The 15,062-nt window shown below is 34.5% G+C and overlaps 2 protein-coding genes and 2 long non-coding RNA genes across 12 annotated transcripts; 2 read left to right on the top strand and 2 right to left on the bottom strand.

Moving 5' to 3' along the window:
- Nucleotides 1-1,950: 1,950 nt before the first annotated feature.
- LOC105122819 (uncharacterized) lies at nt 1,951-2,731 on the top strand. The gene is made up of 4 exons (XR_841757.1): nt 1,951-2,213; nt 2,311-2,334; nt 2,415-2,498; nt 2,611-2,731. It is a non-coding gene; the product is annotated as an uncharacterized LOC105122819 (long non-coding RNA).
- A 245-nt stretch (nt 2,732-2,976) lies between these two features.
- On the top strand, nt 2,977-5,422 carry LOC105122820 (peptidyl-prolyl cis-trans isomerase CYP22-like). Its single transcript, XM_011022129.1, has 6 exons — nt 2,977-3,207; nt 3,305-3,328; nt 3,454-3,496; nt 4,083-4,115; nt 4,733-4,789; nt 4,937-5,422. Exons 1-6 carry the CDS (start codon nt 3,047-3,049, stop codon nt 5,045-5,047), a joined length of 429 nt encoding a protein of 142 aa, XP_011020431.1. The 5' UTR covers nt 2,977-3,046; the 3' UTR covers nt 5,048-5,422.
- Nucleotides 5,423-6,950: 1,528 nt separating this feature from the next.
- On the bottom strand, nt 6,951-14,906 carry LOC105122818 (transcription factor TGA2-like). 9 transcript variants are annotated; one of them, XM_011022125.1, is made up of 13 exons: nt 14,657-14,902; nt 13,401-13,493; nt 13,056-13,172; nt 12,040-12,119; nt 11,188-11,267; nt 10,824-11,111; nt 10,485-10,559; nt 10,338-10,397; nt 10,025-10,102; nt 9,867-9,918; nt 9,329-9,600; nt 7,609-7,857; nt 6,951-7,409 (listed from the first exon to the last, which is right to left on the bottom strand). In XM_011022125.1, the coding sequence occupies exons 3-13, from the start codon at nt 13,139-13,141 to the stop codon at nt 7,263-7,265; spliced, it is 1,467 nt and encodes a 488-aa protein (XP_011020427.1). In that variant the 5' UTR covers nt 13,142-13,172; nt 13,401-13,493; nt 14,657-14,902; the 3' UTR covers nt 6,951-7,262. The 9 variants fall into 9 exon arrangements, with proteins under 9 accessions (XP_011020427.1, XP_011020430.1, XP_011020423.1 ...); XM_011022128.1 differs by lacking the exons at nt 10,824-11,111; nt 13,401-13,493 and adding an exon at nt 14,168-14,300 and having other exon boundaries at nt 14,570-14,906; XM_011022121.1 differs by lacking the exon at nt 13,401-13,493 and having other exon boundaries at nt 14,566-14,902.
- Nucleotides 8,276-8,673, bottom strand: LOC105122817 (uncharacterized). The gene is made up of 2 exons (XR_841756.1): nt 8,618-8,673; nt 8,276-8,560 (listed from the first exon to the last, which is right to left on the bottom strand). It is a non-coding gene; the product is annotated as an uncharacterized LOC105122817 (long non-coding RNA).
- Nucleotides 14,907-15,062: the final 156 nt, after the last annotated feature.

Raw genomic sequence — 15,062 nt, 5'->3', positions numbered from 1 at the left:
TATTGTGATAAGTTTATAATTTTAAAAAAATAGGTTTTAAAAAAATAGTTGTAATTTTAGAAAAATAGGTTTTAAAAAGTTATATGTGTTGGTTAAAACTAGTGTATAGTATTGAAATTGTAAAATAAAATGCAAGTTATTTTATTTTCTATAAGATAAAAGTTTGGAACGTAGTTATATGTAATATTCAGTGTAATATTCAGTATCGTAATTGAAAATTAACAAAATTAAGATGATTTTTTTCTATTAAAATTTATTTTAAAAAAAAAACTTGAGTTATTGAATTATTGGTTTAGCTTATAGGTGAACTAGTTAACTTGCGTAAATATTTTTATTAAAATGGTGTTGTTGTTTGAGTTGACATGACTGAATTAAATCTGAATTTTATCAAATTAATTGGGCCATGAATCACTTCAACTAGATTAATTGAGTTTTATTAGATAAATGATTTTATATTCAATTTAAAACTCAACTTGGATAAAAGTTCGGTGCTATGGATTTAGGTCGATATAGGATAAATTCATGAATGGTCCCTCAAATGTTGATAATTAGTCATCGATCTCTTTTGAATTTAGATTGCACTTTATCAAATCAAGTCTCATAGTTCAAGATCTAATTGATTGAGTCCTTGTATCCGGCCTTTGCTGTTATTCCCTTTAGATGAACTTGTACGCATGTCCAAGAGGATTGAAAAATTCAATCAGTGGTAAAATTAAAGATTAAAGGATTGTTATGACCAAAAGTAAAGTAGAGGACTTGATTTGACAAAATTTCCATACTATATGAATCGAATGTGATTTTACCTTACTAGAATAGTCCAAGGATGTGTTTGGTACTATGATAACTGTTGTAGTTGTAATTTGAAAAAAAATTATTTTATAAAAAGTATTTTTAATTGAGGTTAGTTTGAAAAAATAGATGTTTGGTTAAAACTGTGGTTGAAATTGAAGTCGAAGAAAAAATAATTTAATGTGTTTGGTTAAGAATATTTTTGAAATTGAGGGTATAAAATAATTTTAAAAAATATATATTAATATTAATGGTTTTAAATTTAAATATTACAGAATTAATTACTCCCATTACATCATGAAATAAAAATTACTTTATATAAAATATTTTTTATTATTCCATTAAACTATTTATAATTTTATTATATACAAAATTCATCCAATAAAAACTACAGCTTTCATAAATTTTTTAGCATAAATAAAATATTATTATGTATAAAATTAATATTACAGTGTAAATAAATTTAATTCACTTTATATTAGTATTTTGAAAAAAAATATTATTCACATCATAATACGAATAAATTTAATTCATTTTAAATTAATATTATTCACATCATAATACTAGTAAATTTAATTTATTTTAAATTAATATTTTTTAAAAAAATATTAAAAAATCTAACACACTAAATAAATTAAAAAACATGAAGAATTGCACTGTTTATTAATGAACAATGCAATTCTCTTCACATGAACAGTATATTAGCATGAATTAGATGAACAATAAACAATATAATTAGTATTTAAAAAAAATATTATTTATATCATAATACAATTAAATTTAATTTATTTTAAATTAATATTTTTTAAAAAAAATATTAAAAAATTTAATACACTAAATAATAAAAAATCACGAAGAATTTCACTGTTTATCAATCAACAATGCAATTTTCTTCACATAAACAGTATATTAGCATGAATTAGATGAACAATAAACAGTATAATTAGTATTTACAGTGCATAAAAAACATAAATTCGTTATTTTTCATTACTTATATTCTGAATAGAAAAAACATATGAAACCATAAACAATAATTTATTTATTTTTCATTATCAAACGGCTGCCAACTGCGTTTTCAATGAAACGCAACTGCAGCCGCGTAGCAAAACACCATCTAAATCTACAATTAACAACCATTTGGTTTCCAAAAAGACCAATCAGCTTCGAACACGTACACCCAAAAAACCCTTCATCCAAAAAGACAGAGAGAGAGAGAGAGGTGAGCAAGCGAAACAGTGAGAGCTAGAGAAGTTCAGTGCTTCAATGGCGTCAGGAGGAGGAGGGAGTGTAGAGTGGCACTTGAGACCACCAAACCCTAAAATCCCAATTGTTTTCTTCGATGTTACAATCGACACCATCCCTGCTGGTCGTATCAAAATGGAGCTCTTCGCTGATATTGCCCCGAAAACCGCCGAAAATTTCTGGTTTTTCTAGTCCCCCGTTTCACTTCCTCGCATCAAAATTAATTCTCGTTTTCATTTTTATTAAATTTTTGAATTATGTATTTTATAAATCTTGCAGGCAGTTTTGTAAAGGCGAGTACAAGTAAAAAAAAAATCACTCTCTTAATAATTAATCACATATCATGTAATTAATTTATTTGATTTTGATTTTTTTTTTCGCAGAAAAGCTGGATTACCTAAAGTATGTCAATTTCATTTTATAGAGTGATTAAGGATTTTATGGTTCAAGCTGGTGATTTTCTCAAGGTTTGTTTTTTCTTTTTTTCAGTTTTATATAATTATTTAATATTTTCAGTTTACTTGATTAGTTACTAATGGAATTTTTTTTAGATTAATGTTGGTGTTGAATTTTTTTTAGATTAATGTTGGTGTTTGGGCCAGCTTGCATGTATTACGACTAATCATACAGACCCTGAAATTAACGATCATGTAAGCCTCTAGAGACCATCATATGAGCAATCAAGAACTCGAACCTGAGATCACAGAGAAAATAAACTTTTTAGTCCCAAATTTTTATTATTTAGCCACCATCTAGATGATTACTAATGGAATTTTTAACTTGCCGGGTGATGGTAGTGGTTGCATTTCTATTTAGTGGTTGCAGGGTGATGGTACTTGAGCTGCAGCCGCGTAGCAAAACAACCATCTAAATCTACAATAACAACCATTTGGTTTCCTAAAAGACCAATCAGCTTCGAACACGTACACCCAAAAAACACTTCATCCAAAAAGACAGAGAGAGAGAGAGAGGTGAGCAAGCGAAACAGTGAGAGCTAGAGAAGTTCAGTGCTTCAATGGCGTCAGGAGGAGGAGGGAGTGTAGAGTGGCACTTGAGACCACCAAACCCTAAAAACCCAATTTTTTTCTTCGATATTACAATCGGCACCATCCCTGCTGGTCGTATCAAAATGGAGCTCTTCGCTGATATTGCCCCGAAAACCGCCGAAAATTTCTGGTTTTTCTAGTCCCCCGTTTCACTTCCTCGCATCAAAATTAATTCTCGTTTTCATTTTTATTAAATTTTTGAATTATGTATTTTATAAATCTTGCAGGCAGTTTTGTAAAGGCGAGTACAGGTAAAAAAAAAATCACTCTCTTAATAATTAATCACATATCATGTAATTAATTTATTTGATTTTGAATTATTTTTTTTTTTGCAGAAAAGCTGGATTACCTAAGGTATGTCAATTTCATTTTATAGAGTGATTAAGGATTTTATGGTTCAAGCTGGTGATTTTCTCAAGGTTTGTTTTTTCTTTTTTTCAGTTTTATATAATTATTTAATATTTTCAGTTTACTTGATTAGTTACTAATGGAATTTTTGACTTGCAGGGTGATGGTAGTGGTTGCATTTCCATTTAGTGGTTGCAGGGTGATGGTACTTGATTACCCATGTGATTCGACTACTTGTTGCCGGCTTCATAAAAACTCACAAGATTAAAGTCCTTGTTACAGTCGTATATTGCTTTGAATCTATGAGGTCGATATGAGTGAAGGTGTAAGAGCCAACAATACCTCTGAGATGTCTCACATTTCGTTATGATGCTTTTCATATTATGTTTATTCGGAGAACACCATTGGTAGAAATACTAACTTTGATGGGGTAACTTGAAGAATCATGACCAGATTTTTTGTTGTGACAAGGATTTCATCTTCATCAGTGTCCAGTCTCTAAATGACTCCAAATGAAAATCCTCAAATTCTCTAAACACAAGCTCCCAAAATATCTATGCAAGTGAATGTAGATTTATTATCAACTAATCATTACCATTTGAATTTGAAGATTGTGCTTTATCACTAACAATGAAGGCCTCATTTTTCCATTTGCAGGCAAATAGTGGGCCAAATACCAATGGTTGTCAGGTACTCTCTTTCTCTCGGCTGTTAGATGTTCTGAAAGTATGAAATAAATTGGTGTATGTGTCAAGCCTTGAATGGACCTTTTTCTGGCGTTTCAAGTTTTCCAGTTTGGTGGATTGGAAATTTTAGTAAGCATGGTGGTGAATATATTAACTTCATATTGCTCCATTAAGCTAGCTGCTTGTGCGTCATATCTTTAAATTTGCACTTAGTTGTTCCCCCCCTCAGCTGCCTACATTTACTCCCAGATATGATTACACTTGGAAAGCTAAGCATGCAGTTTCTGTGCTTTAATTCCCCCCTTTTAGCTCCGCTAACTACTTCAGACAAGTTTGGTTTACTCAAGAATTGGGAATGGAATGGGAACCCTCATATAAAATATCGCATTTCTTATGAAATCCTAATCTTTGTTATTGACGAACCAATTGACAGAGATCATGGAACGGAAATGCCCCCCATTCTATTCCTAATTTCAGGCAAATTAAACATGGCTTAGGATTTAGCAGCATTGCTCTGAATGAGAGTTCTCAAGAAGTTCCCTATACATTCTGCTGTTTTATCCCTAAGTAAACACACACAGCACTCACGATTATATTGATTTGAACCTTCTTTCCTTGCAGTTTTTCATCACTTGTGCAAAATGGGACTGGCTTGACAATAAGCATGTTGTATTTGGGGTACGTCTTCAGATTTTCATTTAACATTCTTTTTTGCTTCTATTTGCCCTTGTAATTGATCAGTCGAAAACTTTAATATTCTACCAGCATCTGAGATTCCTGTGTGTCTTCCACCTCACTATGATTTCGTTTTCTGTCGTTATATAGAGGGTGCTTGGAGATGTTCTTTTGGTTATTCGAAAGATAGAGAATGTGGCAACAGGACCCAACAACCGACCAAAACTGCCATGTGTTATTGCAGAATGCGGAGAAATGTAGAGGTTGAGCTCAAGAGGAACATTTCTTTAGGACAATATCATCATCTTAATTGACTGCTGACCTTTGACCTACCTACATGGATGTGTTTTTGTATTCCTTCTCAAAATGGTGGCGGGGAGGGAAGAACTGACTCTCTGAATGCATTAACTACAAGTAAAAAAAAAGAGAGTAGTTTTAATGTTTTCTGCTTCGGTTTCTGAAGTGAATGTTAGAATGGATAATATTTGGGTTGCATAGGATAGATGTGGAATGCTTTAGATTTTTGTATTTTAGGGTATGGTTTTGATTGTAGTTTCTGAAAAAAACTTGTGATTGGATAAATCTCGAGCACAGATCATTTTATTTGGAAAAGTGCATTTTAGTCCCTACATTTCCACCCCCACTTTATAACATCTTCTCTTTCTTGTACGTACCTCATTTTCTAAATATTACTAAAATCTTAAAATGTCAATGAGAAAATAAACTCTTGAAAAATTATTAAATGATATGGTAACGTATATTTTTAGTTTTGAAAGTAATGTATATAGTTAAATCAAAATTAATAATTAAAATAACTTTATTCCCTATTCATATTTTAAATTGACATTCTCAAGTGAGAATAGTAAAGAGAACTATAAATTATATTTTAGAGTCGTTTAAACATTAGATTGAGATACTTCTTTCACAATACAAAAGACTTCTTGTAAAACCTTGTCACCCCAGTTGCTCAAATTAGAAGATCAAAGAGCGATTTATGGACACAGGGATTTATTGAAGAGGAGAGATGTTTAGAGGCTGTGCATGTTGTTGCAGACAGAGAGGGCGACGGTGCTAGACATGGTGGCGGGTGAGTAGATTTTAGGTGGTTTAACACGCAACTTCAACTGAGAAGCTCAGCAACATGAGAAATTGACTTGTTAATGCATTATATTCTTGGAATAAGTATGGTTGCTGGCCAGCCTTTTGAATCCACAAAACATGAACTTCTTTTAATTAATGGTATTGCCATGGGCGGCAGAGTGTAATCGGTTCCTGTGCCTCTGGAAGTGTTTTGTGGATGCTAGTTAGGGTTTTTCTGATCACTGATGGACTTCTTGTTAAGCTCCAGGGTCAGATTCGAGCGCCATGGCAGAGTCCTTTGATATACTTGCTATATTGACATCTTCATATCTTAGGCTGCTCAACGCAATGAGATCATGGAATGGCTTGATGATCAGCCTGAAAATTTCCTTCATCTACAATATTGAATTATGAACTACGATGTCACTTCATTCTAATACTGATTTTTTTTTTTATTCCATGGTTAAGAGATATCATCAAATGTACATAAAGTTTTTTAAAAAAAATCACTCGAATATTTACTTTCGCCTCAACCACAAATTCAATTTTTTTTTTTTTAATAAAACAATTGGATAGTTTTGCCAAATCCCATTGAAAACTCTCTTGAACCTTAATTAAATAAAATTATAACTTATAATTTTAATTAAATTTATCATTAAAACTATCAGTGTCAAATACATGCTTCATATCCTTTAAGATAGCATTTGGTACACATGAAGAAAATAATTTGTCCAATATCCCGATCTCTATCCCTCCATCTTTAAAGAATAATCTCGTTATGTTCAGTTCTATTTACTCGCCACACAAACCCTAAATATTTTTAGATTACAAATATAAACATTGAACAAGCATATACAATGGCCCATGAAAAACTTCATAAATTTCACTGATTGTTTCATGTGACAGGTTCAAGAGTAGACTGTCAAATTTTTTGAACTAAAGGTGAAGGATTGCAAGGGTCAAGATGAAGTTTGCCGGGCTGGATTTGTTGCTGAAGTTGCATGCGTAACAAATAAAAATTATGTTGTTAAGGCAAAATATACAGGCTTCAACGAAAGAGAGCAGGCTAACCAAGATAAATAAATTAACTCAAAATGAAAGTGTCCAAACTTTCAAATTCATTTTGAAATTCTCGTGTACTGGGGATAACGAAAACAGGAGGATGAGACTATAAATAATTAACATTGATGCATACTGTACTTGAAAGATTCAACTTCTATGCTCTAAGATGATTACTATGAGAGAAAGAACAGTCCCATGATACATCTGAAACTACAACAGGAGAGATGCAGAAAAGAAAAGGCATTTTGAACACTAGAAACATGAAGCCCTGCTGGATGAGGAATGTGGCTTTTAGGGTTTTCCTGCGCAACTTGTATTCAGATGCAGAGCCTATTCACTCTTTAGGTCGGGCGAGCCAGAGGGAACTAAGAGCGCGTAAACGGGAAAAGTAATCATGTATTGCAAGGAGAGCACGAGCAGACTGACGGGTGGTTAATATTCGGTGCATTTGTTGTAAGGTTTGCTGCCTCAAATTGTCAGCCTGGTTTTATAAAACCCCATTAAAAGAGAAGTGCTTTTGAGACATGATACTAGGAATATAGGGGCAAAGAAAGAAATGGCAAACCAGAAAGACTCGAAACTGTAGCTGATTTATGAACTCTTGACCATTATACAAATTTCAAGGTTTTATGGAATCTCTATGTTATAGACGACAAGTATAAAAACAATTAGAAGCATACCTGGCGAATAAATCCCTCAAGGGTACCTAGCTTTCCCATGGCCATGGCCATCTGACCCATGTAATTTGCCACGTTTCCAGATGAACCTGAGGAGCCAAGAGATCCGCTGGACAAAGTCTCAGAGAGGGACTGCTGCAATGCCTCCATCCCTTGAGATAATGCATCTTCTGCCTGTTGGGAAGACTGCTGTAAGTTGCCAATGCCCACCAACTGCTGCTCTGTTAAAGGCTCCAATTGATTCATAAGAAGCTGCAACCATGATCACAAAATTTTATCATGTTCTCAAACGAAAAAAGAAAATGGGAGGTATTGTGTTCTGAAAGGAGCAGAGGGGACCCTAAGAAACGAATTGTAAAAAATAAATCAATCCATCAAACTAACAAGAGAATGAAATCTGACATACACATGGTATATGCCAGTCAACAGGTTTAACCAAGAGAGGCTGTGCGCTTTCCCTTTTAAAATGCACAAACCAGTGCAAACAAATGGTTTAAACTCAAACAATTATGCCTGCTTTTGCAAGCAGGCGATGCACACAAAAAAGAAGCAGGTACAGGAAGAAAATCCCCTCCGCTCTGCAGTACAAAAGAAAGCCATCCATACATCCAGGGTTAAATGATGCCACCCTCCAGCGGCCTTCATTCCCAACCTTGTCTTCTAAGATTAATTTCATGCTAAACAGATATATATCTGTCCACTCAAATAAACATGCCCGTGTACATGTCTGAATAATATAATGTTACTGAAACACTTTTTTCCACCAAACGAAATTACAATACAAACAAAACATTTACAAACAGCCTTGCTAGGGAAACTCAAATGGTACAAATGAAATAAACAGCCTTAACAGCATGCTCGGAAGATAGGTAACAAGATACCAAAACTTGATGATAACATCCTTCAATATCTGAGGACAGAAAACTTCAGTTTCAGAGCTGAGAACAAGGGAGGCCTATGTGAGCTTATAAGTTATAATAACTTCAGTCTCAGAGCTGAGAACAAGGGAGGCCTATGTGAGCTTATAAGTTATAATAACTTGCAGTTCACCTTAGAACTTCTATGATATTTAGTGTTGGTTCATCATTTCTTTTTCCAAATATCAAGTAGTTCACAACCTAATACAATTTCCAAATCTTCTTTCTTTTCTTTTGTTTCCCACACTTTTTTAATTCTAAATAGAATTGATGCCAAGAAGAAACCGAGTCATACCGATCTGGGCTACAGATCAGAGTTTAACAAGTGAAATAGAAACGGGATGAATCCTATATCAGAACTTGCTGTTAGGGATAAGTCAAAGAACCCCTCAACTAAGTGAAGCTCCATGAATGCTTTTACATTATATTTCTCTAACAGATTAAACGTTATACTGTCAAGTACAGCATCCTGCGAACCAAAGAACTTTTTAACTACCAGCAAATGGATTTAGCAGTACAGTATGAGACTCATCTACAATCCCAAGCCCTCTCCCACGAAATTCCCAATTAATTTGTTTTTATATACAAATTTTCAGTTTTACACCTCACCCTGCTAGCTAGTGCATTGATAATATCAACTCTTTATTAATGAATTAAATGAAGAAGAACAAAAAATACATGGTTCTTGCGATTCTTTTGATCTGTGCAAGATTATGATACTGACTTTAATACTCTTGTAATACCACCTCTACTAGAACTGGACTAACCCTAGCAGGTGGAAAACATTGAAAGCACAATAAACTCACCTTGAGGAGCTCAGATGAACGGAAGCCACCAAGCCACAAAAAACACCTCTCTGCAGGTGTCTTCCACATGCCAGACAGCAGATGGAAAACATCAGCCTTGGCTGCGTTGCTCTTCAGCTTGAAAACTTCATCATAGTGAGCCATTATACCATCAATGATAATACGAAGTTCTGCATCACCAGCATGAGAATTGACAGCTGATCTCAACTCATTAATTTGTCGATTTTGCTCCTCCAGCCATCGTGCATATTCTACATCAAATGCCATGGCCCCTGCAAAAAGATACAATTAACCATCTAATTTGCCAACATGCAAATGTGTGTGAGCTTAAACCCTGGAAATGAAAATAGCCAACGGAATTTAAGGTCATTTCAATGTATAAATGTAGAGCTCACAGCATGATCATTGGTTCAGTCAAGCAGTCATGACAATGTAGAACTCATCCAACAATTCCAAGATATCAAACATCTAGTTGATTCCCAAAAATGCACACATTTCAAACATTGAATCTTGCATATGGAAGAAACATTGGCATTACCATTTCCACTCATTGAGTGAGTTTGGTCTCCTGAGCTTGATATGAAGATTCCCTATTAGAGAGAAATTCATTGAAATGAGACACCTCAAAACAAGGATGCTTAATGAACGAACTGAGATCATTACACGATGTACAAAATAGGATTAGCCAAGCCTAACCTGCTGTCGTGCCCGTTGGAGCTCCTGTTCCAGTTGGGTAAGCTTCAAGCGGCTGCTCTCCAGCTGCTGGACATATGCCTATGGAGACACAACAAAAGATGAAAGTCAGATTATTAGAAGCAATGTTACTAGGCACTTATGCAATGTGTAATAGACAAATCAGAAGATTGCATGAAAAAAAAATCTTGCATGGTTGCATCATAAAAAGTCCTTTCAAAGGATGCACTCCCCCCCCACATAAGCTGTAACAGGCTGTTGCTGAGAAGGTTCGTCAGAAATGAAAACAAGTATAAGAAAAAGATGAAAAACATACTTTCTTCCTCAAACGGCTTTTTCTTGCAGCTTCTCTATTTTGAGCAAGCCTGCGAAGAGTCTGCGAAGTGTAATCAAACAATCGATCATCAACTACAACTAGATAGAGTAGTATGCAGTGAATGCAATTAACATATAATATTTTCACCTTCTGGTCCATTTTGTCCCTTGTTCTGTCACTGGAATCAGATGCCACGAGAGCAGTAGATTGACCTCTATCATACTGCACACATATGACTTTTAAGTGTTAGAATGGAATTGATATGGTAAGTTTTCTAATGAGCAGAATGAACAATGCCACTGCCTTCATCAGGCAAGAGAAGAAGTGAATGTTGGGATCCAGAAGGAAAGAATGGTAAACTAGGATTCTTGATTACACGTACTAGTTAAAAAAACAAAATAAAATAAAACTATTGAAAACAAGGTGGTCACAGAACTGACTTCACACTATCATTTCACAGGAGTATAGGGCAAGAAAAAACAGCACCCTTTGGTTTTTATCGTCTGTGTCTGCATCTGTTGAGATATCAGTCCTTGGACTACCATCAGCCATATTGGCCTCCCCCCAGTTCTCTGTATTAACACTTGGTATAGAAACCCGGTTGGACTGTTGAACCTTTTCTAATGGCAACCTCCGATTCTCCCCCCAGTTTTCTGTATCAACAACAATTGGTATAGAAACCTGGTTTGACTGTAGAACTTTTTCTAAGGGTAATCTATGAGACTCCACTTGAGAAGCAGATGACTTAATGTTAAATGAAGTAGTAGACTGTTTCTGCAAAGTCAGAGAACAGGAAAAAATGAGTGCAAGCAACTAATCAGGCAAAATATCATCTATCTGAGAAATTCACCTTCTCAAAAGTGCCACTATGGAGGCGGTCAGAAGGGATTGCTTGAGTACTTTCTTTTGCTGAATTGAACACAGTACCTGTAGTGACACATCAGGTTATCACTTTTAATTCTAGCAGGTTGAACTTTTCAAAAAATCTAATTGTTTTTTTCTTCTTACAACATATGCAGAGTTATTCATTTCAATGGATTAGAAATTTTCTTTTTGTTTATTATAGACTTATTTTTTCACTGTGGGTCCCATGGGTATCACTCATGGCATTTGAAATACTTGTCAAATGCCAACAACCAAGGTAGAAGAAGTAGTAGCTCCATAATCGTTTTCTATACATTGGAATCAGTATTGTCTGGATTTATTTCTCCCACTCTCTTTCCATAAAAAACTATTGGACCTGATTTTTCTTGTGATGATTTTCAAAGCATTACTAAATTAACCACTCCTGGAAATTGTTGCAATTAGATCGATATGGCACTTGGTTCTAAAATATATTGCACCCTAGCAGTGCTTTTACACGAAATAACTTGCCCGGACCACCCCTAAAATTTTAAGGCTAGCAGGTCATTTTGCGATAAGTCAATATGAAGTACACTAGACAAATTAAGATCAAAGGATGGTGATGGGTGGTTAATGAAATTTACCACTGTACAAAAACAGTAGATTATATTTTTCTTCAAAATAACAATGTTCCAATGAATTTCTTTTGGCGCAATTAAAAATAATAATAATGAAACATTTAGATCACCAAAAAGTTATGGGCAGATAAAATTCAATTATATAACCTAATAGATGAAAGAGCATGACAAACCAGTTTTAGATTAGCCCATTACAAGTTGGATTACTCAACACTTACCCACACTCAGGTCAATAGCACTGTCTTCTAAGAACACCCCAAAATCATTAACACGGTAAGGATGAACTGTGCTTCTCTCTACACTGATGAAATCCATAATTGTCAACAAATAAGTACCAAGAATTGTTGAGTTACACAATTTTACAGCCAAACAGCATCAAGCATGAAGTCATACCATCAGTTCAAACAAGCAAATATTTTGTTGCATTTTGTTCTTCAAACCAGTAAACGCGTACATCTAGACCAAAAATCTTACAATGACCTTCCAGATATAACAATAGAGAGTATACTACAGTTACTGGACCCATAGAGGAGAGAGAAGTAAAGGAAAGGGATAAGCGCAAACAGGTTTATCAAGTGAACTACTTGAGAGCATTTCTATCTTCAACCCTAGAACTAAGGAAAAATGCAAAACAGCCTCCAGAAATAATGTAGTTTGTTTGATTTATATGTCAAGGTACTTAACCCTTCCCAGCCCCACCTGCCCTTCTCTCTCGCAATTAAGTTCCTCTTTAACACTTGCAAGAACATTTAGCAAATTACTAAAGCAATTAAACTTAGAATAGCATGCAAGCTACATAACTTGGCAGACTGATGGAGCATGAAAATCATTCATTTGTAACTAATGCAAGAAAAGCTTTTATGAGGATAAACAAATTACATTGCATACTCATTATCTGGAAAGCACATTTTCAAAATCATTCGATCCCAATTTTTTGAAGCTACCAATCAAGCAAAGAAACTCCTGGTTATTGCACCCTGGACTACCAATTTTTTATAATAAGTTGGCAATGTAGTACCAAACCACTAGAAATGATTTCTGATGTGAGTACAAGACACCCTAAACATGTTCAAAACATGTTCAAGTTCTTGAACCTACTATTGGTTATATACTTATTATTAGACAAAAACACAAGAAGAGCAGATTAGGCACAAAAAAATCCAGTGTTGAAAGATGAATAATGAATGAAAAGTTAAATTGAAACTGTATACAAAAAGTGATTGAAGGAGAACTGTACATTGCATTTGAGATTGGCAACTGAGGATCAAAGCTCGGCATCCCGACAGCCTTCTTCTCATCTTCTGCATCAGTTCTCCTCCCCATAAATCGCCGCCATTTCAACCTCCTTAGTCCCCTTAAAACAAATTGGCACCCCAAATCACTAACTAGAACAAAAGGCAAGATGTATCACTTACTTCTTTTAGTAAAAACAATCAAAGAGACAAAACAAAAGGATAATAAAAACTTAAAATATATTGAGAAACAAATATACAGAATAGGCCGAATTTAATTTTCCCTTTTAACAGAATGCAACATCTAACAATATTAGTGCATATACAGCAATAAATAACACAAAACTAACTTGAAAATCCATTCTGCCAAACTCAGCAAACTCTACATTATCCGTCATCCAAAATAACAGAGTATGCCTCTAAAGCTCCAATTTAATTCAGAGCTGTGCTACACATTACCATGAAATATTTAGTTAGCAGAATCCTGAGGATTGTTTGGCTAATGTTAATAGATTTTAGAACAAATCAGCATCAGGCTAACAACAAAGTGAAGAAAAAAGAAACGGTGGTGCTTGTGCTCACAGATACTCTTACCCGCATCAACCAAAGTTGGTTATCGCAATAGCTAAGTTTGTGAGACCAGGCAATAGTTCCATACATCGAATTCAACAAGAACAAGCAAAAGAAAAAGGGAGAGGAGAAGCAAAACAAATTCAAAGAAATCTAATCAGATAACTAATCAAATGTACATATATGGGTTATCCATTCACAAATCATACTATCCAACCTTGTCCATCATCTCACAAGACACCCAGAAGAGAAACAGAAGAAAATCACTTCAGAACCCTAACAACATAACTTTCAACCCAAAATTGAACTTTAGTTATCTACCTAAGCTTGGCCACTCTGTAGGAATAACAGATGCTAATATCAACCCAATAGAACAGTAAGATCCCTAGATACAGAAGTCACTTAAAATTAAACTCATCTATTCAGCAAGCAGCGCACAATTTGCACCAACTCAAGATGCAACAACAGTGGAGAAGAACATTACAAAACCCAGAATTCAACATCCACAAAATGCTCTAAAAAAGAGTAGGGAGCAATTCAACAATACCCTGAAGCCAAAACTTGACGCACAAGAGACATAACACCCCTGATAATGAACAACTTGTAGAGATCAAAATTGTACCCTAAGATGTAAAGTTCCAAACTTTCAGCCCTCCCCGAGTCAAAATCAAGCTGAAACACTGTAAAAGCCCTAAATTCATCACCTTCAAATATCAAGGAGACTTTTAACACATTAAGCATAAATTTCACACCAGACAAAAAATACCCAGAGAACCAAAACCAACAAAAACCTCATAAAACCTCCAATTCAAGCTTAAAAAAGAAAAAACACAAATTCACCTACTTTACTATCAAGCAGCAAACTGTCACTTCATAAATAATAATTATCTAGTCAAAATCACAGCAAAGTATGAACAACAAAGCTTAAGAAGGTCAAAATTCCACCTACTTTGCTAACGAGAAGTAAACTTTCACTTCATAACAAGATTTTTTTCTAGTCAAAACCACAAGAAAATTTGAACCAACCCAAATCCACCTGGGATTTTGTTGTTGCTGATGATATAAAGCTTTCAACTTCGCGAAACTATATTGGATTATTAGATGTGAGAGAAGAGTGATGAGTGGATCACTCGAATCTCTAGACGTCTTCTTCTGCGAGAAATCTTCCACTTTCCAAGGACTAAAGATTTTTTAATCACTTTAATAATGCTTTAGTGCTTTGACATCAATTGTTTTTTAGTGTTTATTAAAAAAAATTTGCTGTTTGCTGTGTCAGTACACTGTAACAATACAGCCAATCTAGCTCACTGATTAGTGACCAAAGCCTTGGATCCCTATCTGGTTAATGTTAAGACAAGGTCAGTGCCAGCTAATCACTCTAGTTCTGCCACGTGTAAAATCCAGAGATTTTTGCAACAATTGGAAATGTTTCCGTCTTTGCC

The sequence above is a fragment of the Populus euphratica genome, unplaced genomic scaffold (assembly GCF_000495115.2).
Source record: "Populus euphratica unplaced genomic scaffold, PopEup_1.0 scaffold8.1, whole genome shotgun sequence".
Classification (NCBI taxonomy): Eukaryota; Viridiplantae; Streptophyta; class Magnoliopsida; order Malpighiales; family Salicaceae; genus Populus; species Populus euphratica.
The sequence above is the reverse complement of the archived record's forward strand: the minus strand, read 5'-3'. Positions and strand labels throughout refer to the sequence as shown.